This window comes from Pseudophryne corroboree, chromosome 2 (assembly GCF_028390025.1).
Source record: "Pseudophryne corroboree isolate aPseCor3 chromosome 2, aPseCor3.hap2, whole genome shotgun sequence".
In the NCBI taxonomy this organism is placed as follows: Eukaryota; Metazoa; Chordata; class Amphibia; order Anura; family Myobatrachidae; genus Pseudophryne; species Pseudophryne corroboree.
The window spans coordinates 364,243,043-364,269,657 of NC_086445.1; the positions used below are offsets into that span (position 1 = coordinate 364,243,043).

The following is a 26,615-nucleotide window of genomic DNA, read 5'->3' on the forward strand; positions in this document are numbered from 1 at the left end:
CCATTGATGAATCCACAATGCTCTCCTAGCTGGGACTGCCATGGCATTGGCCCTTGATCCCAAAAGGCCAATATCCCTTACAGATTCTTTTAAATATGCTGCAGCGTCCCTGATATGACCCAGGGTCAAAAGCACATTATCCCTGTCTAGAGAATCTATCTCAGATGACAAGTTATCTGCCCACTTTTCAATAGCGCTACTCACCCATGCCGAAGCAACGGCAGGCCTGAGTAGCGAACCCGTAGTGACATAAATGGATTTTAGTGTATTTTCCTGCTTGCGATCCGCAGGATCCTTTAGGGCTCCCGTGTCGGAAGCGCCACCTTTTTGGATAGACGCGATAGAGCTTTATCCACCGTGGGGGTTGACTCCCACTTTTCCCTGTCCCCAAAAGGAAAGGGATATGCCACTGGAATTCTTTTGGGAACCTGTGCCTTCTTGTCAGGATTTTCCCAAGCCTTTTCAAAGAGAGCGTTCAGTTCATGAGAGGGAGGAAACGTTACCTCAGGTTTCTTTCCTTTATACATACAGACCCTTGTCTCAGGAACAGCAGGGTCCTCTGTTATATGCAAAACTTCTTTTATTGCCACAATCATGTACTGAATGCTCTTAGCCAGTTTAGGATTTAATCTGGCATCACTGTAGTCGACACTGGAATCAGAGTCCGTGTCGGTATCTGTATCTGTTAACTGGGTAAATGCACGTTTCTGTGACCCCAAAGGGGTCTGAGCTTGTGACAATGCCTCTTCCATGGATTTCCTCCATGTCTGGTTTTTAGACTCAGAGATTCACACCCCTTTTAAAGTCTTAAAGTGCCCATGTCTCCTGCGGATCCCGTCTATACCCCATGGTTCTTGAAGCTTCCCCAGCATCCTCTAGGACGTATGAGAAAGAGGTGTTTTTGCTGCCCAGGCCTCCCCCCCCCCGCCAGCCGCGTTGTACCTCAGCCGTCACTTTTCTTGATAGAAGATCTGTCTTCTACTCACCTGTCTTCTGGCTCTGTGAGGGGGGTGATGGTGTGCTGTGGGAGTGAGCATCTAGGCACAGCTAGCGTTCAGTTCCCTTCAGGAGCTAATGGTGTCCTGTTAGCCAGAAGCAGAGCCATGAAACTCTTCAGGCAGTTGGTTCCTACTTCTGCCCCCTCAGTCCCACGAAGCAGGGAGTCTGTTGCCAGCAGTTTTCCCTGAAAATAAAAAACCCTTCATAAGTATTTTCAGAGACACTCGGTATAGCTCCTCAGAGTGCATCCAGTCTGCCTGGGCACATTTCTAAAACTGAGGTCTGGAGGAGGGGCATAGAGGGAGGAGCCAGTTCACACCCATTGAAAAGTCTTAAGAGTACCCATGGCTCCTGCGGAACCGTCTATACCCCATGGTCATGAAGTGGACCCCAGCATCTTCTAGGACGTATGAGAAATAACAATGCACAGTAAAGACTGGATGTATATCACAGGGTCAAAGGGTGCAGGTGCACCATACACCATTAAAATGATTATAACCATAAATATAATATTTGAGGTTCTTGGCATATATTGGCCAGTATATGAGCCTGCCCACCTGCTTCACGGTGACCTCATCGGACAGGTCCCTAACACTATAGGGGTTCACATCCGGGACGCAGAGCACCCCCAGACCACCCCAGCTAAACCACCCAAGGGCATCACTCAGAAAAAGGATAGGAGTGAAAGATCAGTGTTAAGCAAATGAAAGAGGCTGCTGAATATAAAAGAAAAGAGGAGGACAGCAGTAAAGTATCAGAATGTGAAGTTTAGCTGAGCAGTGTTATAAGTGTAAGAGATATGTGAAAAAAGCTACATAAATATAAAACAAACACAATGTGATATAAGTGTTAAAAGTAAATGTAAGGTGGTGATGCCCCAAGGTGGCCCAGCCAGAGCAATATAGGGAGCCCCACGCCCCAAAAGCTCACCCCCAAACTGACTTTGCATATAATTAAAAGGATCATACCTGTGTCTTTTGTGCAGTCAGAATGTGCTGGTTCCCTGTTTAAAATCATGAGAGGCAGTGGGTGGGGTGCTAATCCAGAGATGAGGGCTGTCCCAATCCCTCAGGTGTGTATACACACACATAATATAGACTATATGGAAACGGGGCCTGGACTGCACACCCTAGCTTATTATAATGGGATGTGCTACCTTGCTGGGACTAAGTACTGTAATACTACAACATAGAACAAAGGGTGCAGGTGCACCATACACCATTAAAATTATTATAACCATAAATAATAAGATTTTACTTACCGATAAATCTATTTCTCGTAGTCCGTAGTGGATGCTGGGGACTCCGTAAGGACCATGGGGATATAGCGGCTCCGCAGGAGACAGGGCACAATAATAAAAGCTTTAGGATCAGGTGGTGTGCACTGGCTCCTCCCCCTATGACCCTCCTCCAAGCCTCAGTTAGGATACTGTGCCCGGACGAGCGTGCATAATAAGGAAGGATATTGAATCCCGGGTAAGACTCATACCAGCCACACCAATTACACCGTACAACCTGTGATCTGAACCCAGTTAACAGTATGATAACAACGAAGGAGCCTCTGACAAGATGGCTCACAACAAGAATAACCCGATTTTTGTAACAATAACTATGTACAAGTATTGCAGACAATCCGCACTTGGGATGGGCGCCCAGCATCCACTACGGACTACGAGAAATAGATTTATCGGTAAGTAAAATCTTATTTTCTCTGACGTCCTAGTGGATGCTGGGGACTCCGTAAGGACCATGGGGATTATACCAAAGCTCCCAAACGGGCGGGAGAGTGCGGATGACCCTGCAGCACCGAATGAGAGACTCCATGTCCTCCTCAGCCAGGGTATCAAATTTGTAGAATTTAGCAAACGTGTTTGCCCCTGACCAAGTAACTGCTCGGCAAAGTTGTAAAGCCGAGACCCCTCGGGCAGTCGCCCAAGATGAGCCCCCTTCCTTTTGGAATGGGCTTTTACAGATTTTGGCTGTGGCAGGCCTGCCACAGAATGTGTAAACTGAATTGTATTACAAATCCAGCGAGCAATCGTCTGCTTAGAAGCAGGAGCACCCATCTTGTTGGGTGCATACAGGCTAAACAGCGAGTCAGATTTTCTGACTCCAGCCGTCCTGGAAACTTATTTTTCAGGGCCCTGACAACGTCAAGTAACTTGGAGTCCTCCAAGTCCCTAGTACCCGCAGGTACCACAATAGGTTGGTTCATGTGAAAAACAGAAAACACCTTAAGGAGAAATTGAGGACGAGTCCTCAATTCTGCCCTGTCAGAATGAAAAATTAAGTAAGGGCTTTATATATGATAAAGCCGCCAATTCTGACACACGCCTGGCTGAAGCCAGGGCTTATAGCATCGTCACCTTCCATGTGAGATATTTTAAGTCCACAGTGGTGAGTGGTTCAAACCAATGTGACTTTAGGAAACTCAAAACAACATTGAGATCCCAAGGTGCCACTGGGGCACAAAATGAGGCTTTATATGCAGTACCCCTTTTACAAACATCTGAACGTCAGGCACTAAAGCCAGTTCTTTCTGGAAGAAATTCGACAGGGACGAAATTTGAACCTTAATGGACCCTAATTTTAGGCCCATAGACAGTCCTGTTTTCAGGAAATGTAGGAAACGACCCAGTTGGAATTCCTCTGTAGGGGCCTTCTTGGCCTCACACCACGCAACATATCTTCACCAAATGCGGTGAAAATGTTTTGCGGTTACATCCTTCCTGTCTTTGACCAGGGTAGGGATGACTTCATCTGGAATGCCCTTTCAGGATCCGGCGTTCAACCGCCATGCCGTCAAACGCGGCCGCGGTAAGTCTTGGAACAGACAAGGCCCCTGCTGGAGCAGGTCCTTTCTTAAAGGTAGAGGCCACGGGTCTTCCGTGAACATCTCTTGAAGTTTCGGGTACCAAGTCCTTCTTGGCCAATCCGGAACCACGAGTATCGTTCTTACTCATCTCCCTCTTATGATTCTCAGTACTTTTGGTATGAGAGGCATAGGAGGGAACACATACTCTGACTGGTACACCCACAGTGTTACCAGAGCGTCCACCGCTATTGCCTGAGGGTCCCTTGACCTGGCGCAATATCTGTCTAGTTTTTTGTTCAGGCGGGACGCCATCATGTCCACCTTTGGTTTTTCCCAACGGTTTACAATCATGTGGAAGACTTCCCGATGAAGTCCCCACTCTCCCGGGTAGAGGTCATGCCTGCTGAGGAAGTCTGCTTCCCAGTTTTCCACTCCCGGAATGAACACTGCTGAGAGTGTTATCACATGATTTTTCGCCCAGCGAAGAATCCTTGTAGTTTCTGCCATTTCCCTCCTGCTTCTTGTGCCGCCCTGTTTACGTGGGCGACTGCCGTGATGTTGTCCCACTGGATCAATACCGGCTGACCTTGAAGCAGAGGTCTTGCTAAGCTTAGAGCATTGTAAATTGCCCTTAGCTCCAGTATATTTATGTGGAGAGAAGTCTCCAGACTTGATCACACTCTCTGGAAATTTTTTCCTTGTGTGACTGCTCCCCAGCCACTCAGGCTGGCATCCGTGGTCACCAGGACCCAGTCCTGAATGCCGAATCTGCAGCCCTTTCATAGATGAGCACTCTGCAGCCACCGCAGAAGAAACACCCTTGTCCTTGGAGACAGGGTTATCCGCTGATGCATCTGAAGATGCGAATCGGACCATTTTTCCAGCAGATCCCACGGAAAGGTTCTTGCGTGAAATCTACCGAATGGGATCGCTTTGTAAGAAACCACCATTTTTCACAGGATCCTTGTGCAATGATGCACTGATACTTTTCCTGGTTTTAGGAGGTTCCTGACTAGCTCGGATAACTCCCTGGCTTTCTTCTCCGGGAGAAAACATCCTTTTCTGGACTGTGTCCAGAATCATCCCTAGGAACAGTAGACGTGTCGTCGGAAAAAACTGCGATTTTGGAATATTTAGAATCCACTCGTGCTGTCGTAGAACTACTTAAGATAGTGCTACTCCGACCTCCAACTGTTCTCTGGACCTTGCCTTTATCAGGAAAGCGTCCATATTTCTTTTAAGAAGAATCATCATTTCGGCCATTACCTTGGTAAAGACCCGGGGTGCCGTGGACAATCCAAACGGCAGCGTCTGAACTGATAGTGACAGTTCTGTACCACGAACCTGAGGTACCCTTGGTGAGAAGGCAAATTTGGACATGTAGGTAAGCGTCCCTGATATCCAGTGACACCATATCGTCCCCTTCTTCCTGGTTCGCTATCACTACTCTGAGTGACTCAATCTTGATTTGAACGCTTGTATGCAAGTGTTCAAATATTTCAGATCTCACCGAGCCGTCTGGCTTCAGTACCACAATATAGTGTGGAATAATACCCCTTCCCTTGTTGTAGAAGGGGTACTTTGATTATCACCTGCTGGGAATACAGCCTGTGAATTGTTCCCAATACTGCCTCCCTGTCGGAGGGAGACGTTGGTAAAGCAGACTTCAGGAACTTGTGAGGGGGAGACGTCTCGAATTTCCAATGTACACCTGGGATACTACGTGTAGGATCCAGGAGTCCACTTGTGAGTGAGCCCCCTGCGTGCTGAAACTCTTGAGATGACCCCCTACCGCACCTGAGTCTGCTTGTACTGCCCCAGCGTCATGCTGCGGACTTGGCAGAAGCTGTGGAGGGCTTCTGTTCCTGGGAATGGGCTGCCTGCTGCAGTCTTCTTCCCTTTCCTCTACCCCTGGGCAGATATGACTGGCCCTTTTGCCCGCCTGCCCTTATGGGGACGAAAGGACTGAGACTGAAAAGACTGTGTCCTTTTCTGCTGAGATGTGACTTGGGGTAACAAAAGGTGGATTTTTCAGCTGTTGCCATGGCCACCAGGTCCGATGGACCGCCCCTTTATACGGCAATACTTCCATGTGCCGTCTGGAATCTGCATCACCTGACCACTGTCGTGTCTTCGTCTGGCAGATATGGACATCACATTTACTCTTGATGCCAGAATGCAAATATCCCTCTGCGCATCTCGCATATATAGAAATGCATCTATAGTCAATAAAATCTTGTCCCTGTCAAGGGTATCAATATTTTCAGTCAGGAAATCCGACCAAGCCCCCTCAGCGCTGCACATCCAGGCTGAGGCGATTGCTGGTCGTAGTATAACACCAGTATGTGTGTATATACTTTTAGGATATTTTTCAGCTTCCTATCAGCTGGCTCCTTGAGGGCTGCCGTATCTGGAGACGGTAACGCCCCTTGTTTTTATAAGCGTGTGAGCGCCTTATCCACCCTAAGGTGTGTTTCCCAACTCGCCCTAACTTCTGGCGGGAAAAGGTATACCGCCAATAATTTTCTATCGGAGGAAACCCACGTATCATCACACACTTCATTTAATTTATCTGATTCAGGAAAAACTACAAGTAGTTTATTCACACCCTACATAATACCCTTATTTGTGGTACTTGTAGTATCAGAAATATGTAACACCTCCTTCATTGCCCTTAACATGAAACGTGTGGCCCTAAAGGAAAATACGTTTGTTTATTCACCGTCGACACTGGAGTCAGTGTCCGTGTCTGTGTCAACCGACTGAGGTAAATGGGCGTTTTTACAAGCCCCTGACGGTGTCTGAGACGCCTGGACAGGTACTAATTTGTTTGCCGGCCGTCTCATGTCGTCAACCGACCTTGCAGCGTGTTGACATTATCACGTAATTCCTAAATAAGCCATCCATTCCAGTGTCGACTCCCTAGAGAGTGACATCACCAATACAGGCAATTTGCTCCGCCTCCTCACCAACATCGTCCTCCTACATGTCGACACACACGTACCGACACACAGCACACACACAGGGAATGCTCTGATAGAGGACAGGACCCCACTAGCCCTTTGGGGAGACAGAGGGAGAGTTTGCCAGCACACACCAAAAACGCTATAATTATACAGGGACAACCCCTTATACAAGTGTTTTCCCTTATAGCATTTTTATATATGTAATCATATCGCCAAATAAGTGCCCCCCCTCTCTGTTTTAACCCTGTTTCTGTAGTGCAGTGCAGGGGAGAGCCTGGGAGCCTTCCTCACAGCAGAGCTGAGCAGGAAAATGGTGCCGTGTGCTGAGGAGAATAGGCCCCGCCCCCTTTTCGGCGGGCTCTTCTCCCGGAGTTTGTGAGATCTGGCAGGGGTTAAATACATCCATATAGCCTCAAGGGCTATATGTGATGTATTTCAGCCATAAAAAGGTATTATACATTGCTGCCCAGGGCGCCCCCCCCAGCGCCCTGCACCCTCAGTGACAGTTGGTGACTGTTGGTGAAGTGTGCTGACAACAATGGCGCACAGCTGCAGTGCTGTGCGCTACCTTATGAAGACTGAAAGTCTTCTGCCGCCTGTTTCTGGATCTCTGGACCTCTTCAACTTCGGCATCTGCAAGGGGGGTCGGCGGCACGGCTCCGGGACGAACCCCAGGGTGAGACCTGTGTTCCGACTCCCTCTGGAGCTAATGGTGTCCAGTAGCCTAAGAAGCAAATCCATCCTGCACGCAGGTGAGTTTACTTCTCTCCCCTAAGTCCCTCGTAGCAGTGAGCCTGTTGCCAGCAGGTCTCACTGAAAGAAAAAAACCTAACTTAAACTTTTATTCTAAGCAGCTCAGGAGAGCCACCTAGATTGCACCCTTCTCGGCCGGGCACAAAAATCTAACTGAGGCTTGGAGGAGGGTCATAGGGGGAGGAGCCAGTGCACACCACCTGATCCTAAAGCTTTTATTATTGTGCCCTGTCTCCTGCGGAGCCGCTATATCCCCATGGTCCTTACGGAGTCCCCAGCATCCACTAGGACGTCAGAGAAATAATATTTATGGTTATAATAATTTTAATGGTATATGGTGCACCTGCACCCTTTGTTCCTATGTTGTAGTATTACAGTACTTAGTCCCAGCAAGGTAGCACATCCCATTATAATAAGCTAGGGCATCCCATTATAATAAGCTAGGGTGTGCAGTCCAGGCCCCGTTTCCATATAGTATATCACAGGGTACTTGTTCTAAATATCCCTGTAGTAATGCACTTGTTCTTAACTAACACTGTCTAAATAACATGTAGAATACTTAAGTGTCCTGTAAATGCACAGCGCTGATGATGCAGGCGGCTTTACAGAGGAGACATTGCCAAGCAGTCCCAGAACCAGCTCAGCATGTGTGTAATGGCGCCCAAACGCTGACAGGGATTGAGGGAGACAGAGAGATGCAGCTCCAAGGCGGGAACATGTGCAGTAAATGGCGCCTGGGGCTGGGGGAGGAGCTACAGGTCAGAGCCTTATCCCCTTGCTGGACTTCACCACCAGGTACTGCGGGGCCTATTAAACTGGATTCTGAGGTAATCCGACCTGTGCCCCTTGCCCTGGTGGTCTAGTGGGGTCCCTATATGGCCACAGTGTCCAGGCCAGCGCGCGCGGCCCGTCTCCTAGAGCCTGTGGCAGATTGCGGTTTTCAGCGGGTCCCGTCTAGGGAGCCCCTCTGACCTCCTCCCTGTAATGCGGCCACGCGATCCTGGAGATCGGCGGCAGATGTGTGTGTGCCTGAAGAGAAATTGGAGCCCTCCACTGTAAGTACCCGGCAACCAGGGCGTGGGAGTATACAGCGCCACTGAGGGAGGTGAGCGAGCCGCAGCACGATTATGTCAAACTGACATATAGCACTTTTAAGTGCCTGTACTGCGGACCTTGAAGTCTTCTTTCTTCTAAAAAAGCTCTTTTCAGGGCTGCCTAGCGCAGCCCTCCCTGTTAGCTGCCTGCACTGGCACCAACTTACAAACTGAGCTCCAGTGCCTGGAGGTGGGGTTCTAGAGGAGGCGGCGCTGTGCATCTTGGGAACAGTCAAAGCTCTTAGCCTGTTGGTGCCTCGGATCAAGATCCAACTCAACACCCCAATGTTAGTCCCTGTGGAACCCTAGTGTACCCCGCTGCAGAAATTATTTATTGGTTATTTATATAAAAAACAAAATTACTGGACAGCTGAGTAATGCTCAGCTCACCTGCAGCAGTAAAGCTGGGTACACACTGGAGTGAAATGTTGGGCCAATCTGGTTTCATAATGGCAAATCGCCTACATCGCTCATTGTATATGGGTGATTCCACACTCTCGTGGTCGCTAGCAATGGGCACCAGGTTTGATTTGCTGCATATCAAACCTAGTAATATCGCTAGCGACCTTGTTTATGCTTATGAAGAGAGGAACATGATCTTTCTATCCGCCATAAAATTCATTCTAATGTGTAACCAGAATCTAGGCTCAAGGACATTTGTTCTAATGTCGGAACAAATGCCCGTCATTCCATTTTGTGTATCCAGCTTAAGAATAGTCTTACAATTTACCAGGCCAGTTAAGCACCAAGGAACTAGAAACCTGACTTGTGCTTATAAAATAAACACAATTTGTACATTTAAAAAAATAAGAATTTACTTACCGATAATTCTATTTCTCGGAGTCCGTAGTGGATGCTGGGGTTCCTGAAAGGACCATGGGGAATAGCGGCTCCGCAGGAGACAGGGCACAAAAAGTAAAGCTTTAGGATCAGGTGGTGTGCACTGGCTCCTCCCCCTATGACCCTCCTCCAAGCCTCAGTTAGGTACTGTGCCCGGACGAGCGTACACAATAAGGAAGGATTTATGAATCCCGGGTAAGACTCATACCAGCCACACCAATCACACTGTACAACCTGTGATCTGAACCCAGTTAACAGTATGATAACAGCGGAGCCTCTGAAAAGATGGCTCACAACAATAATAACCCGATTTTTGTAACTATGTACAAGTAATGCAGATAATCCGCACTTGGGATGGGCGCCCAGCATCCACTACGGACTCCGAGAAATAGAATTATCGGTAAGTAAATTCTTATTTTCTCTATCGTCCTAGTGGATGCTGGGGTTCCTGAAAGGACCATGGGGATTATACCAAAGCTCCCAAACGGGCGGGAGAGTGCGGATGACTCTGCAGCACCGAATGAGAGAACTCCAGGTCCTCCTTAGCCAGGGTATCAAATTTGTAGGATTTTACAAACGTGTTTGCCCCTGACTAAATAGCCGCTCGGCAAAGTTGTAAAGCCGAGACCCCTCGGGCAGCCGCCCAAGATGAGCCCACCTTCCTTGTGGAATGGGCATTTACATATTTTGGCTGTGGCAGGCCTGCCACAGAATGTGCAAGCTGAATTGTATTACACATCCAACTAGCAAAAGTCTGCTTAAAAGCAAGAGCACCCAGTTTGTTGGGTGCATACAGGATAACAGCAAGTCAGTTTTCCTGACTCCAGCCGTCCTGGAACCTATATTTTCAGGGCCCTGACCACATCTAGCAACTTGGAGTCCTCCAAGTCCCTAGTAGGCGCAAGACACCACAATAAGCTGGTTCAGGTGAAACACTGACACCACCTTAGGGAGAGAACTGGGGACGAGTCCGCAGCTCTGCCCTGTCCGAATGGACAAACAGATGTGGGCTTTTTTGAGAAAAAAAACCACCAATTTGACACTCGCCTGGTCCAGGCCAGGTCCAAGAGCATGTTCACTTTTCATGTGAGATGCTTCAAATCCACAGATTTGACTGGTTTTAAACCAATGTGTTTTGAGGAATCCCAGAACTACGTTGAGATCCCACAGTGCCACTGGAGGCACAAAAGGGGGTTGTATATGCAATACTCCCTTGACAAACTTCTGGACTTCAGGAACTGAAGCCAATTCTTTCTGGAAGAAAAATCGACAGGGCCGAAATTTGAACCTTAATGGACCCCAATTTGAGGCCCATAGACACTCCTGTTTGCAAGAAATGCAGGAATCGACCGAGTTGAAATTTCTTCGTGGGGCCTTCCTGGCCTCACACCACGCAACATATTTTCGCCACATGTGGTGATAATGTTGTGCGGTCACCTCCTTTCTGGCTTTGACCAGGGTAGGAATGACCTCTTCCTGAATGCCTTTTCCCTTAGGATCCGGCGTTCCACCGCCATGCCGTCAAACGCAGCTGCGGTAAGTCTTGGAACAGACATGGTACTTGCTGAAACAAGTCCCTTCTTAGCGGCAGAGGCCATAAGTCCTCTGTGAGCATCTCTTGAAGTTCCGGGTACCAAGTCCTTCTTGGCCAATCCGGAGCCATGAGTATAGTTCTTACTCCTCTACGTCTTATAATTCTCAGTACCTTAGGTATGAAAAGCAGAGGATGGAACACATACACCGACTGGTACACCCACCGTGTTACCAGAACGTCCACAGCTATTGCCTGAGGGTCTCTTAACCTGGCGCAATACCTGTCCCGTTTTTTGTTCAGACGGGACGCCATCATGTCCACCTTTGGTAATTCCCAACGGTTTACAATTATGTGGAAAACTTCCCCATGAAGTTCCCACTCTGCCGGGTGGAGGTCGTGCCTACTGAGGAAGTCTGCTTCCCAGTTTCCATTCCCGGAATGAAACACTGCTGACAGTGCTATCACATGATTTTCCGCCCAGCGAAAAGTCCTTGCAGTTTTTGCCACTGCCCTCCTGCTTCTTGTGCCGCCCTGTCTATTTACGTGGGCGACTGCCGTGATGTTTTATCCCACTGGATCAATACCGGCTGACCTTGAAGCAGAGGTCTTGCTAAGCTTAGAGCATTATAAATTTACCCTTAGCTATATTTATGTGGAGAAAAATCTCCAGACTTGATCACACTCCCTGGAAATTTTTTCCTTGTGTGACTGCTCCCCAGCCTCTCGGGCTGGCCTCCGTGGTCACCAACATCCAAAACTGAATGCCGAATCTGCGGCCCTCTAGAAGATGAGCACTCTGTAACCACCACAGGAGAGACACCCTTGTCCTTGGATATAGGGTTATCCGCTGATGCATCTGAAGATGCGATCCGGACCATTTGTCCAGCAGATCCCACTGAAAAGTTCTTGCATGAAATCTGCCGACTGGAATTGCTTCGAAGGAAGTCACCATTTTTTTTACCATGGCCCTTGTGCAATGATGCACTGATTTTAGGAGGTTCCTGACTAGCTCGGATAACTCCCTGGCTTTCTCTTCCGGGAGAAACACCTTTTTCTGGACTGTGTCCAGAATCATCCCTAAGCACAGGAGACTTGTTGTCGGGATCAGCTGCGATTTTGGAATATTTAGAATCCACCCCTGCTGTTGTAACAGTATCCGAGATAGTGCTACTCCGACCTCCAACTGTTCCCTGGACTCTGCCCTTATCAGGAGATCGTCCAAGTAAGGGATAATTAAGACGCCTTTTCTTCGAAGAAGAACCATCATTTCGGCCATTACCTTGGTAAAGACCCGGGGTGCCGTAGACAATCCAAACGGCAGCGTCTGAAACTGATAGTGACAGTTCTGTACCACGAACCTGAGGTACCCTTAGTGATAAGGGCAAATTTGGGACATGGAGGTAAGCATCCCTGATGTCTCGGGACACCAGATAGTCCCCTTCTTCCCGGTTCGTTATCACTGCTCTGAGTGACTCCATCTTGATTTGAACCTTTGTAAGTGTTCAAATTTTTTTAGATTTAGAATAGGTCTCACCTAGCCTTCTGGCTTCAGTACCACAATATAGTGTGGAATAATACCCCCTTTTCTTGTTGTAGGAGGGGTAATTTAATTATCACCTGCTGGGAATACAGCTCGTGAATTTTTTCCCATACTGCCTCCTTGTCGGAGGGAGACCTTGGTAAAGCAGACTTCAGGAGCCTGCGCAGGGGAAACGTCTCGACATTCCAAACTGTACCCCTGGGATACTACTTGTAGGATCCAGGGGTCCTGTACGGTCTCAGCGTCATGCTGAGAGCTTGTCAGAAGCGGTGGAACGCTTCTGTTCCTGGGAATGGGCTGCCTGCTGCAGTCTTCTTCCCTTTCCTCTATCCCTGGGCAGATATGACTCTTATAGGGACGAAAGGCTGAAGCTGAAAAGACGGTGTCTTTTTCTGCAGAGATGTGACTTAGGGTAAAAACGGTGGATTTTCCAGCAGTTGCCGTGGCCACCAGGTCCGATGGACCGACCCCAAATAACTCCTCTTCCTTTATACGGCAATACACCTTTGTGCCGTTTGGAATCTGCATCACCTGACCACTGTCGTGTCCATAAACATCTTCTGGCAGATATGGACATCGCACTTACTCTTGATGCCAGAGTGCAAATATCCCTCTGTGCATCTCACATATATAGAAATACATCCTTTAAATGCTCTATAGTCAATAAAATACTGTCCCTGTCAAGGGTATCAATATTTTTAGTCAGGGAATCCGACCAAGCCACCCCAGCTCTGCACATCCAGGCTGAGGCGATCGCTGGTCGCAGTATAACACCAGTATGTGTGTATATACTTTTTATGATATTTTTCCAGCCTCCTGTCAGCTGGCTCCTTGAGGACGGCCCTATCTATAGACGGTACCGCCACTTGTTCTGATAAGCGTGTGAGCGCCTTATCCACCCTAAGGGGTGTTTCCCAACGCGCCCTAACTTCTGGCGGGAAAGGGTATACCGCCCATATTTTCTATCGGGGGGAACCCACGCATCATCACACACTTCATTTAATTTATCTGATTCAGGAAAAACTACGGTAGTTTTTTCACATCCCACATAATACCCTCTTTTGTGGTACTTGTAGTATCAGAAATATGTAACACCTCCTTCATTGCCCTTAACGTGTGGCCCTAATAAGGAATACGTTTGTTTATTCACCGTCGACACTGGATTCAGTGTCCCTGTCTGTGTGTGTCGACCGACTAAAGTAAACGGGCGTTTTAAAAACCCCTGACGGTGTTTTTGAGACGTCTGGACCGGTACTAATTGTTTGTCGGCCGTCTCATGTCGTCAACCGACCTTGGCGCGTGTTGACATTATCACGTAATTCCCTAAATAAGCCATCCATTCCGGTGTCGACTCCCTAGAGAGTGACATCACCATTACAGGCAATTGCTCCGCCTCCTCACCAACATCGTCCTCATACATGTCGACACACACGTACCGACACACAGCACACACACAGGGAATGCTCTGATAGAGGACAGGACCTACTAGCCCTTTGGAGAGACAGAGGGAGAGTTTGCCAGCACACACCAAAAACGCTATAATTATATAGGGACAACCTTATATAAGTGTTTTCCCTTATAGCATCTTTTTTATATATTTCTAACGCCAAATTAGTGCCCCCCCTCTCTGTTTTAACCCTGTTTCTGTAGTGCAGTGCAGGGGAGAGCCTGGGAGCCTTCCCTCCAGCCTTTCTGTGAGGGAAAATGGCGCTGTGTGCTGAGGAGATAGGCCCCGCCCCTTTTTCGGCGGCCTCGTCTCCCGCTCTTAACGGATTCTGGCAGGGGTTAAATATCTCCATATAGCCCCCGGAGGCTATATGTGAGGTATTTTTAGCCAAAAAAGGTTTTCATTTGCCTCCCAGGGCGCCCCCCTCCCAGCGCCCTGCACCCTCAGTGACTGCCGTGTGAAGTGTGCTGAGAGGAAAATGGCGCACAGCTGCAGTGCTGTGCGCTACCTTAAGAAGACTGAGGAGTCTTCTGCCGCCGATTCTGGACCTCTTCTCGTTTCAGCATCTGCAAGGGGGCCGGCGGCGAGGCTCCGGTGACCATCCAGGCTGTACCTGTGATCGTCCCTCTGGAGCTAATGTCCAGTAGCCAAGAAGCCAATCCATCCTGCACGCAGGTGAGTTCACTTCTTCTCCCCTAAGTCCCTCGTTGCAGTGATCCTGTTGCCAGCAGGACTCACTGTAAAATAAAAAACCTAAGCTAAACTTTTCTAAGCAGCTCTTTAGGAGAGCCACCTAGATTGCACCCTTCTCGGCCGGGCACAAAAATCTAACTGGGGCTTGGAGGAGGGTCATAGGGGGAGGAGCCAGTGCACACCACCTGATCCTAAAGCTTTACTTTTTGTGCCCTGTCTCCTGCGGAGCCGCTATTCCCCATGGTCCTTTCAGGAACCCCAGCATCCACTAGGACGATAGAGAAATAATAATAATAATAATAATAATAATCATATTAGCTAGTGTACATGGTTATAACACAGCTGTCCATGATAAACAAGCAATGTAAAAATCCCATGGCGAAGACTATATTATGCAATAGTACACAGCAGCAGGGGAGCTTTTGATAAATAGGCAGAAGCATTAAATCCTGTGAAAATGTTCCATTTTTGCAGGACGGAGCGTTTGTTATGTCTTTTTATTATAGGCTAATGTGTTATTTATTTGGCATTAATAGGTTACTCTGAAGCTGTGCTATGATAACAGGATACAACATATAGAAAGAATGGCGTAAGGTCAACTTTATTGATGATAACTAGTAAAACAAATATTTTGTAATGATGTACAAGTGCACAAAATATACTATTTTAATTTCTTTAAATATGAGAATAGCAATGTTTTACCCCCAAAAAACAAATAAATAATTTGGAAATTGCTTATAACAGTGTGTTTTACATAGACATACAGGTTTGCTGTTGACATATCACAAAACATCATAACAACATACAGGGGGGATTTCTCAAAGCTTGAAGGGGTCGATTCTATTCGGCAACTTAAGAATAGCGCCGGGAATTAGCTCTCGACGCTATTCAATTCAGCTGCTAGTGACCCGCAATTGTCGGGAATTCTTCTCTCATCCCCGGGGGATGAGAGAAGAAACCCGACAAAAGTGCTGCCTCGTGGCCGGCGCGAGGCTGATTCTGTCGGGAATCAGCATCGCCGCGGGTAGTTAAGTCGGAGAATGCCCGTTCTCCCGACAAAACTACCTGTTAAGTCGGCGAGAACGGGACATCGAAGACTTAACTGGAGCTGAATTGAATAGCGTCGGGAGCTAATTCCCGGCGCTATTCTTAAGTTGCCGAATAGAATCGACCCCGAAGAGAGATAAAATTGTGAGGGATACAGTACTAGCCAATTAGCGTCGTTTACCTTATATTTTACAGACTGTTTGAAAAATGACAGGAGCTGATTGGTTGGTACTTTCCTCTGACAAGTTTGGGGTCTATGTACTAAGCCTTGGAGAGAGATAAAGTAAATGGAGATAAAGTACCAGGCAATCAGCTCTTAACTGCCATGTTGCAGGCTGTGTTTGAAAAATGACAGCTAGGAGTTCATTGGTTGGTAGATAATCGCCATTCACTTTATCTCTCTCCAATGCTTAGTACATAGACCCCTTTACCTCACTTCAAACTCTGAGCAATACCCCCACATAGATTTTAAGGTTGTGAGCGGTGCAATCTTACCACATTGTCTGTTAATTTCCGGTCTCATTTTATTATGGTCTTGTTCCCAATTCCGCACAACAAAATATACTGATGTTCTATAAACAGTTGTTAATAACAATAATAATTAACACTATAATTTGTTCTCACTATTAACGCATGGTACTGTCCATTTAGAGAGATCATCATTGCTGTCTCTAGTCATCGCTGAGATTATAGAATAGGTGTAAGGACTTCTTTAGTTCAGCAATTTAAGAACATGTGCATCAAACGCCTGATATACTGTACCTTGCCAAATGGAAAATGAGATGCACAAAGTGCTTTTAAGATGCTGCAGGCATAGGGATGATTGGCCCCCATGCATCTGCTGTCCATGAGTATAATCTGTAGGTCACTGCAAAATGCTGGGACATTGTGCTGATCAGCAGATAAGGTGCCAAGACAAAGTCTCTAATTTCTGAGAAAACTCTTAATAATAGGAATGTCGTGGTGCCACCTGTCAAAGCTCACACTTCAAAGTATAACTTAGTCATTCAAATATAGAACTTTGGACGAATCTGGACTCTAACCCAGTAAAGATGTCTTGTTCAGATAAACTTTACCAATGGAAGGAATCTATAAAAACACACCGTAAGGGAGTTTACGGAACATTCTTTTATCTAATGCTTAACACAAACGTGTTTTCATGTCAGCAGTTTATATTCTGACACCTGGTGCATTCTCTGGTACTAACATTGGACTGTAAGCTCTTATGGCTAGTCCTGTCATAGGCTGTAAAGAAAATACATTCATAATGCATAAGAGAGAGACGTGTGACTGTGGCCATATATGGCGTGGTTAGGAATTCTTTCCAGCCCACTGTTTTGTTTGTGGTCTTTTCAAGGGGGTGGAGAGAGACACACACAGAGGATGATATTCTAGCCTACACTGAGCATAACACAGGTCTGCTGCTTGTTTAGATGATTAGGGCTGGTGCTTTCCTGAGACATCGCACAGGGAGTGGTGTGATTGTTTGCCTTGTGTGGCTGATGAAAGCAGATCCCACCCCATGGATGCACTATGGAAACTACGCTCATTCAAAACAGATGACTTCAATAGGACTCCCTGCAAAATAGAGAACATAAACACGTGTCATAACAACATACCACACGGAACGTACTGTTAATGGGTCTTGCTTATTGCTAGGTGTAGGAGACAGTGCTAAACATGGAATTGCGGGGTGCAGCCGTTATTTTCACCTACTACTTGAAACAAATGAGAAACAAGACAATATGACGTGCTTAAATTAACCCACTTCTTTCTTTTTTTCTATTATAGAATATCTTTATATAAAGTATAGCCTTCAAATTTCTTCACAGATACGTTCTTCACAGACAAGACGTTCAGGTTACAGATACTGTACAAAGGGTTACAGTACTGCCTCTGCAATGTGCAGCGTAGTACTAGAGAACTGCTGGGAGCAGGATGACTCATTTTGATCCTAGTAAACAAGGAGGGAACCTCCAGTCTACATTTGTTTAGAGGCTGCACTTTTCAACATACAGTATTTCTCATGGCACATACAATTCATCCAGAGTTTACCATAAGCCTAAATATAAGACACTATGAAAAAGGATGGGTTTTAAGTCATTGATGTAAGTGGTTTAGGAACGCTCAGCTCTGCAATGCTCAAGAAGCCAGTGCAGACAGAATGCCATGGTGGCTACTATAGGGACGTGTACACGCATACATAACGCAGCTGAGTGATGAAATACAGCAGCAGCCCTGCTACTCTCTGGGTGGTATTTTTAAGTAAGAGAATCCACATGATAATACAAAACAAGCACTGATTAATGAGCAGCTCTTGCAGCCTCCCTTTACCTCTCCTTATTCTGTGTGATGCTAGTGGTGGTGGAGGAGGGGAGTCATAAGCAGAGAACTACACAGCATTAACCACTCACACTCCCTCCGAGTACTATTTTGCAGTATAAACATGAATCACTGCAGAAAAGCGGAGGATGCCTGGAACATTTATATAGGCAAACCCATACCTCCATAACGTCAGGGTGCATAGCTGATACACCTCAGCTTTCTCCCCACCCTTTACGGTCCTGTAAGATTTCCACCAAAATACACTTCTCGGCAATGTGCTGCAATTGCAATGAAGGGATAGTGCAGGTGTTACACAGTGAAGGGGTTATGTGGGCTAGGCAGAGCAGTGCAGTGGTTACGCAGGAAGTGCAGTGGTTACGCGGGAGGAAGGGAGAGCAGTGCAACAGGGCTTACGCGGGAGGAGGGGCAGTGCAGCAAGAATTATGCAGGAGTGGCAGAGAAGTGGAGAGGTTACGCAGGAGGGAGATCAGTGCAAGGTTTATGCGGGAGGAGGAGCGGTGCAGGGCTTACGCGGCGGGGGGATATAGTGGGGGAGAGCAGTGCAGAGGATAGGGGGGGGAGATAGCAATGCAGCAGTTACACAGAGGTGGGAGCAGTGCAGTGGATATAAAGGGGAGGGAAGAGAAGTGCATGGTATACAAGAGAGCAGTGCAAGGGATACACGGAAGGGAGTAAAGCAATGCAGTGGTTACATGGGGGGAGGAGATAGCGCAGTGCATGGCTTACGGAGGGGGGGTGGAGGGGAAACATGGTAGGGGAATAGCAATGCAGCAGTTACAAAGATGTGGGAGCAGTGCAGTAGTTCCACGGGGGTGGTTAATAAGAGCAGATGTTATGGGGGGAGCAGTGCAGGGGATACAGGGGGAGCAGTGCAGATTTTACATGGGGGGTATAGAGCAGTGCAGGGGATACAGAAGGGGGAAACAGTGCAGGGGTATACACCATGTGTGTGAGTGGGGGGGGGGGGGGGGTTATAGCAATACAGTGGTTACACAAGGGAGGGAGCAGTACAGGGGTTACATGAGGGCAGGAGCGGTTTGGGATTGAAAACCATTAATGGAAGCTGCCCTAATGGGGATGCAGTCTGATACTCGGGTGGGGTCTGTTGAGGGGGGCAGGATCTCTCCTCATAGGGCCTGACTGTACAAATTTGGTGCATTCCTTGTGTCTGAGAATGGAGGGGGAGGGGGTAGAGCTGTGCAGAGGTTAAGGGGGGAGTAGTGCAGGGGATACAAGGGGGAGGGAAGAGCAGTACAGGGGTTATAGGAGGTGGGAGCAGTGCAGGGGTACACACGGTGTGGGGAGGGGGTATAGCAATGCAGCGGTTACACAGACGAGGGAACAGTGCAGGGGTTAAGGGGAGCAGTGTAGGGGATACAAGAGTGAGGGAAGTGTAGTGCAGGGGTATACACGGGGGGAAGGTTATAGCAATGTAGCGATTTCACAGAGGAGGGAGCAGTACACATGGCAGGGACAGGGAGAGCTTGCTGTCTGCACACTAATGAGACGGTGTCACATTCCTGGAGCAGCGGGGCTGTGAGGTCGCCCTGCACCGAGTGCATACCGCCTGACCAACCTTAGGCGTCACGATGGAGCAGTGACATTTGTGCATTATCTCCCACTATAATAGTGACACATCTCCCATGTGCTGTCCTGCTCTCCCAAGGGCAGATGCTGCTGTATTCTCCCCCAGCGTCACACTCGCGCTTCCCGAAAGAATCACTCTCACACACAGATACACATCACACGCAGGCAGCTCACGAACAAGTAAATAGAAGCTATGTTGAGGCTGTGGTGGGGGGGCAGAAACCACGCAGGTGCTCCGTCCCCAGTCATTTTCCTGCGTTGGAGCTTGACAGCTCTGCCTGTGTCTGGCTGGCCAGGGTGGGGAGCGGTGGGAGGGGACGAAGGGCTGAGGGCAGACTGGGGGAGGGCTGTGGAAGATACCGTCTGCAATGGCGGCCCCGCCCCAGCACTCATACATGGCGCGCAGCGGCCTCCCCTTCCTCCCGCCGCTGAGCAATGGCTGTGTGAGACGCAGGATGACGGACAGTCTCGCCCCCGCCCGCCCACCGCCTGTGTGTATGTGTGTGTGTGTTATTGCTGTCGGTAACTTGGTACGTCACATGTTGTTTTGCTTCTTTAGTTCAGTCACTGAGATGTGCTATTTACTGTTACGCGGTGACCGGCAGCGGGAGCACACGCCTGCAGCGAGAAGCCCCATGCCCGGCCGGCGCAGCTGATGGGCACAGGAGCATGGCTAGACAGCACAGGCACACCGGCCAGCTATTTATCTCCATGCCTCTGCTATGAGGACATCACCGGGGACCGACCGGAGGGATTCGTTGAGCTCGTCCCTCGCCCAGTCTGCGTTCTGAGGTCTGTCACCCGTCTTTCTGCGTAGCAGCGCCCTGTGCGCCCGCCTGGGTACCCCGCACAGGATTACTACGTCTCCATTCAGAGAAGTGCGATGTGCCGCACCGGCTATTAGTGCATCATCAGGACATTCTGCGCTACCCAGGCGCTGTCCTGTCTGGCTGGCAGGCTGCTGATACACACTGTAAGCAGACACATTCGGAGCTACTACTATAATTGCATTGGATGACATTGTTACCACCTGCACAGCGAGGAGACTGCAGAAGGGCACTCAGGTGCTGACACCTGTCTTTTACTCCACGCCTTGCCCGAGTCTACTACTATTACTGCTGCTGTTATTCTGGAAGGTGCAAAACTCCAAGTAGATTATCTGTGACTACTGCAAGTGTCCCCACGCAGTGGCTGGGGCAGCATCTACCTGGGAGCAGAGGATGGCCAGCCCTCCCTCCCCACCAGGGCAGTCACCTCTCCCTGCTGGCTCTAATCTCAACCACAACAACAACAACAACAGCAGCAGTGTAAAAAAATGTGGCTATTTACGCAAACAGAAGCATGGCCACAAGCGTTTTTTTGTGCTGAAGGAGCCCGGGGAGGGTTGCCCTGCTGCCAGGCTGGAGTACTATGAGAGTGAGAAGAAGTGGAGGAGCAAGTCTGCGGCAGCCAAAAGGGTGATCTCTCTGGACAGCTGCCTTAACATTAACAAACGGGCAGATGCTAAGAACAAGTACCTGATTGCCCTCTACACCCGGGATGAGTATTTTGCAGTGGCAGCAGAGAGTGAGCAGGAGCAGGAAAGCTGGTATCGGGCACTCACTGAGCTGCTGAGTACTGGAAAAGAAAAAACTGTATGTGCAGGTACAGGGGGCTGCTGCTGCTCAGGAACTGCCGGCTGCAGCACTAACTGCAGCAATCACCTGGCTTTGACAGAGGACCCAATTTATGGACTAGTAACTCCAGCAAGTGCAGTCTACAGAGAGATTTGGCAAGTGAACTTGAAACCTAAAGGTTTGGGACAGATTAAAAGTATGATTGGTGTACATCGCCTGTGCTTGTCTTCACGAAGCATCAGTTTTGTACGTCTAAATAGCGAAACACCGTCGGTGACCCTCCAGTTAATGAATATCCGACGATGTGGTCACTCAGACAATTACTTTTTTGTAGAGGTTGGCCGCTCAGCTTCCACTGGACCGGGGGAGATCTGGATGCAGGTTGATGACAACGTTGTAGCCCAGAGCATTCATGAGACTATTCTGGAGGCTATGAAGGCCATGAAGGAGTTGGCTGAATTTAGACCTCGGAGTAAAAGCCAGTCCTCTAGTTCCAACCCCATTACTGTCCCAGGCAGACGACATCACAGCCAGCTGCCACCAAGCCAGACAGGGCTAGCCAGGAAAACCCGTACAGACTGTCCTCCATCATCTTCTGCCAGTGTTCCCATGAACCAATCTTCACGACTCCGAACTGCTAGTGAAGGAGATAATTTAAGCAGCAGGATAGTTCCATGTAGTCCCTTAAGTCCCAGTATTCTACGTGCACCACTAAGTCGTTCTCATACTTTGAGTTTGGGGGGTCGCAATGGAAAATTGTTTCCAGCTCCTGGTCCTCTTCAACATAGCAGGTCTATGTCCATGCCAGTTCCTCGATCTCCACCTTCAGCTGCAAGTCCAATTAGCTTGTCTTCAGGCAGCAGTAGTCATGGCTCTGCCTCTGACCCTCTGATTCCGCTACGTCCTTCTAGTTGCAATGCTTCAGCAACTGGGTCGCCAAGTGACCCAGGTTTTATTTCCTTGGATGAATATAGTTCCAGCCCAGGAGAGCTTGCACGGGCATATTTAAGTTGCCGAAGTGGCACCCCAGATTCTGTTTCTGGCACTCCCCCACATACAGGAGAAATGAATGGGTACATGTCAATGGATAGACCTTTTCCAGGTGGCTGTCTATGCCTTGGCCGGCGATTGGAATGTTCAGGAATGGAAAAGTGCCCCAGGAAGAGAACATACTCTTTAACTACTCCAGGAAGACAGAAAATTACAACTCCTCAACTTTCCTCTGCTTCCCTTGATGAGGCTACTCTGATTCGTGCCACATGTAAGAGTAGTTCTGGTCTTCTGTCCTCATCTCCTAAAGCATGCCATTCCTATCCAGAAGACTATGCGGATGTGGAGATTGGACGTCATGAGGATGATGGATACATGCCCATGACTCATGGGACAGCTTCTGCTTCCTCGTCCACAGATTATGTTCCAATGAGTCCTGCAAGTGTATCTGCCCCTCAACAAATCTTACAGCCACGTACTTGCTGCAGTGAGTCCACTGGAGGTTCACAGGAAGATTCACCAGATGGTTATATGCATATGTGGTGTGGTCCAAAAGCACGACCAGTACCTGTGCATCAGCGACTTTCCCCTGCCGAACCACAATCCTTTACTCCCCCTGATTATTTCTTCATGCAACCTAAAAATAACTGTTGCTGCCAGAATCATATAATTGCACCCCATCCTGCTAGCCCAGCAGACGCTGAACCCTATGTAATGATGAGATCCCCTGCTTCCTCTTCTCCACATGGTAGAGCAACTCGACCATCCCGCCTTGCACTGCGGACTCTGCCTAGTATGAGTGAGCATCCTCCAGAACCACCTAGTCCTCCTGGAGGGGAATATATTCACATATGTTTTGGAGAGACAAGGTCACAAAATTCCCTTACTTTGCCTCAACCAACTGCTCTATCAGTTTCTGCACCACTGTATTCTGAAGGCAGTCCAACTTCCTTATCTTCTGGTTCTGAGTCTCAGCACTCTCCAATTTCAGACTATATGAACCTAGAGTTTGGACCTCCTTCTCCAAAACCGAACGTCTCTCCAAACTTATGTCCAAATTCAGACTACACAGAAATGAGCCCAAGGAAGACACTACCACAACCATCAACTCCTGTGTCTTCTCCACCAAGAAATGAAACATTACCTATAGATAGTACAATTTCTGGTGTGCAGTGCCTCAGTTTGCTCATGGATCAGATGAAAGGGGAATTTAATCTACACAGTCCTCCCCCGGATCCAAACAGGGGTGCTAAGGTCATTCGGGCAGACCCACAAGGGGGACGTCGTCGCCACAGCTCTGAGACTTTCTCATCCACAACTCAAGTGACTCCTGTATCTCCTTCGTTTGCACACAGTCCCAAGAGACATAGCTCAGCTTCAGTGGAGAATGTGTCTCTGAGGCCTGGTGAGACTTTAGAGGGTGGTGAGTGTGGCAGTCCCATGTGCAGGGAAACCTCTGCTGGGTTCCAAAATGGACTTAACTACATTGCCATTGAGTTGTCACCTGAAGAACGAAACCTGTTGCTGCTAACACAAGCCTCTTCCAGGGGTCACTTGCCTGCTCTGGGACTTGCCAGTATGGACATTGGGTCTTATCCAAGCATTGATTTCCTGGGACATCGAATGAAGGGTGCCACCACTGTCAGAGGTGAGAAATTGCCAGTTCTGCATTTATACAGATAAACAACAGTAAATGAACTAGTGTCATAATAAAATCTCATTCAGTCACAGCTAGAATCAAAACTATTGTCATTCAAGCACATTCGCTGAACAAAGTGGTACAAGAGCTGACATACCTTTTTATATATACAGTAAGGACATGTTATAACTTTGGTAAATATAGTCCCATGGTTAGTGAGGAAGGTAATAAATCATTTATCCTCTTATGTGTATAATTTCTGCATATCTAAAGTAACGTGTACAAATTTTAACACTACAAACACGTTTATGGCTAAAAAAAAATCTCTTCGTCCACCTCAAAAACCGATTTCTTCTGCAAATACCTAATATTTCCTATTCAGTTAATCAAATGGGCTAATAGCTGTACTGCCTATTAGATTATGTAACGGTAAAAAAAAAATTCTTAAATGCATTAATTACTGTGTAGAATCAGTGCAGTTTGAAGTTTTATAAATCTTCATGAGAGCTTATGAGATTAAAAGAAAGTGTCACTGAAATAAATAGCAGCATTTGGGGTGGTTTGTGTGGAATCAGTAATAGTGGGTTTTAGGTAGTTTTTTTAATCAGCTGTGGGATGCAGGCGTGTCACATGATAATCCTCACAGTAGCTTATAGTACCAAAACTGGAAATACAGTGTTTTTCCTAAGAATTTATTAGGTAAATGAGTTTATAAAGAACTTCCTGAAACACTGGCACGAAACAGCCTTGAAATTCACTTTTGCTTATGTGTTCATTTAATTTCTGAGAGTTGTGTATCTATCTTCTGATATTCACACACACACATTTTTTTTTATTTTTCTATTAAAACAATAGTCAGCATCTATGTCTCTGTTTACAAAGGCATCAAAGCAATGCATTCTTTTAACCTTTAACCTGGAGAGAGGACACAACTCCCCCCCCCCCCCTTATTCTCTGTCTGTCACTGTCTCGGATGTATAAAGGGATCATTCCCTTTCTTTTACCAGTCTTCTTGCCATACAAACAAAAAAAAAATTGTTTCAACCTATGGCTTTTTGTGACTGTCCCTCAATATGTAAATCGACTAATTAGAAAAAAAAACTAGCAGTCAATTAGTGGAATACTTGATCGATGAGTAGGATCCAGCTTTCCAGTACAGTTATGTTTCATGTATGGCTAATATCATCTATCATTCGCATTTTTTTTTACTATGCAAATATTATATATACATTTTTGATGGTTTTTTTTTATTTATTTTTTTATACACTGGTAAATACTTTCTATTCACAGCTCAATGGGGAGGTATCTGCTGTTATTTGCATAGGGAGAAGTTAAAAAAAACCTAATAAGTATTATTGGTGCAAGATGTTGCTTAATTGATGTAAACAGTATTTATTTATTTCCCTTTTAAGTTCTATAGGCAAATTTTTCTAGGAGTTCATCATGTACATAATGAATTTCATGTGTCTGAAACCAGTTTCATAAACCATTTACATAACCTCCGGAAGTGCCATGTAATCCTCTTTTGTAAGGGAAAGGTTAAATAAGCAAAATATTTCCACTCAGATTGCACACAGTGTCTGCAGCTATTGAGGGGAAAGTGTAAATAGCTCTGTCATTCAGTCTCCTACAATTACAATGTAATTCCGGGGTTGTGTTGTTGTTGTTGTTGTTGTTGTTGGTTGTTTTTAAAAGGTTTATGAATGTGGTCTCTGGTGCAGAGAATTTGGTGTTTTCCATATACTACTATAAGCGTTGCTTGTAGAAGTTACAGTATACTTCCCTTTCTCAGTCATTGAAGAGCATCTTGTCAGAGATTAGCATTGAATGGGGAGGAGCTCACTGTTGTTTTGCTTTGAAGAAGGCTCTTGTAAATTGCATACTACTCCTCTTCCAAAGGCACTTGCACGTTTGATGTGCGGTATAGTAAATAAAGCCTCTAGCTTGCAATGTTTTAGTTTAGCTTGCAATATTTGAGGTGTCAGTAAATTCTCAAGTGCTTAGTATTGATGGATATTTATGGGCTAGCCCTGCTCAGTTAAAATTGTAGTAGCATCAACTAACACCCCCATCCCCCTAGCCTCCATTGCCTAAAAGCCTCTCTGCTCATTGAAGCTGAAAGGCAAACCGCACCACAGCTTGTTGTGCAGGGAAAACAAGTACACTACTAGCCATTCATCGTTCTTCAGTAGAGCTATATTGAAAAGCTGCAGATTGATTGAGCTTTACACCATGGATTATGGTATAATCCATTTCTTGGTTTCGGGAAATAAGGGTTGGGCTGCTGTATAGGTAAATGTTATACTTTTAGGGGTTGTCCAAAAGCCATAGCTTATTCAATGTTTTTTTAAGAAATTTACCATGTCAAAATAGACTACCTCAAGATTACTGCAAACATCGTCAATAAATTCCACCACTGTTTTACAAATTTGTTACATCCAATTACAGTGCTCCTGTGCTGTGTTGTTTCCTGCTATTATAGGAACTTCTGTTTTTAATGCCTCAAAGACATCTCGGTTAAGGGTGGATAACCAAATTAATTTAATTCTGTAATTTGCGCAGGGTAAAAAGGCTGGTTGTAGCATCTTCTGTAATGTCCGCAGGGAGGAGGGGGTAAAAGGTACTCGGGCCTCTCTGGGAGCTCAGGAGTGTAACAATGTCCCCTGGAAAACATGTCATGCTCTCCTTGGCATCATCAAAGTGTTGATGT

At 47.1% G+C, this 26,615-nt stretch overlaps 1 protein-coding gene across 1 annotated transcript in view; it reads left to right on the forward strand.

Moving 5' to 3' along the window:
* The first annotated feature begins 20,197 nt into the window (after nucleotides 1-20,197).
* The window catches only part of IRS2 (insulin receptor substrate 2), a 39,562-nt gene continuing 33,144 nt past the window's right edge, over nucleotides 20,198-26,615 (forward strand). The window contains exon 1 of the mRNA XM_063953178.1: nucleotides 20,198-23,914. Within this exon, the coding sequence (XP_063809248.1) occupies nucleotides 20,881-23,914 (3,034 nt within the window). The 5' untranslated portion in view covers nucleotides 20,198-20,880. The remainder of the gene's footprint in view (nucleotides 23,915-26,615) is intronic.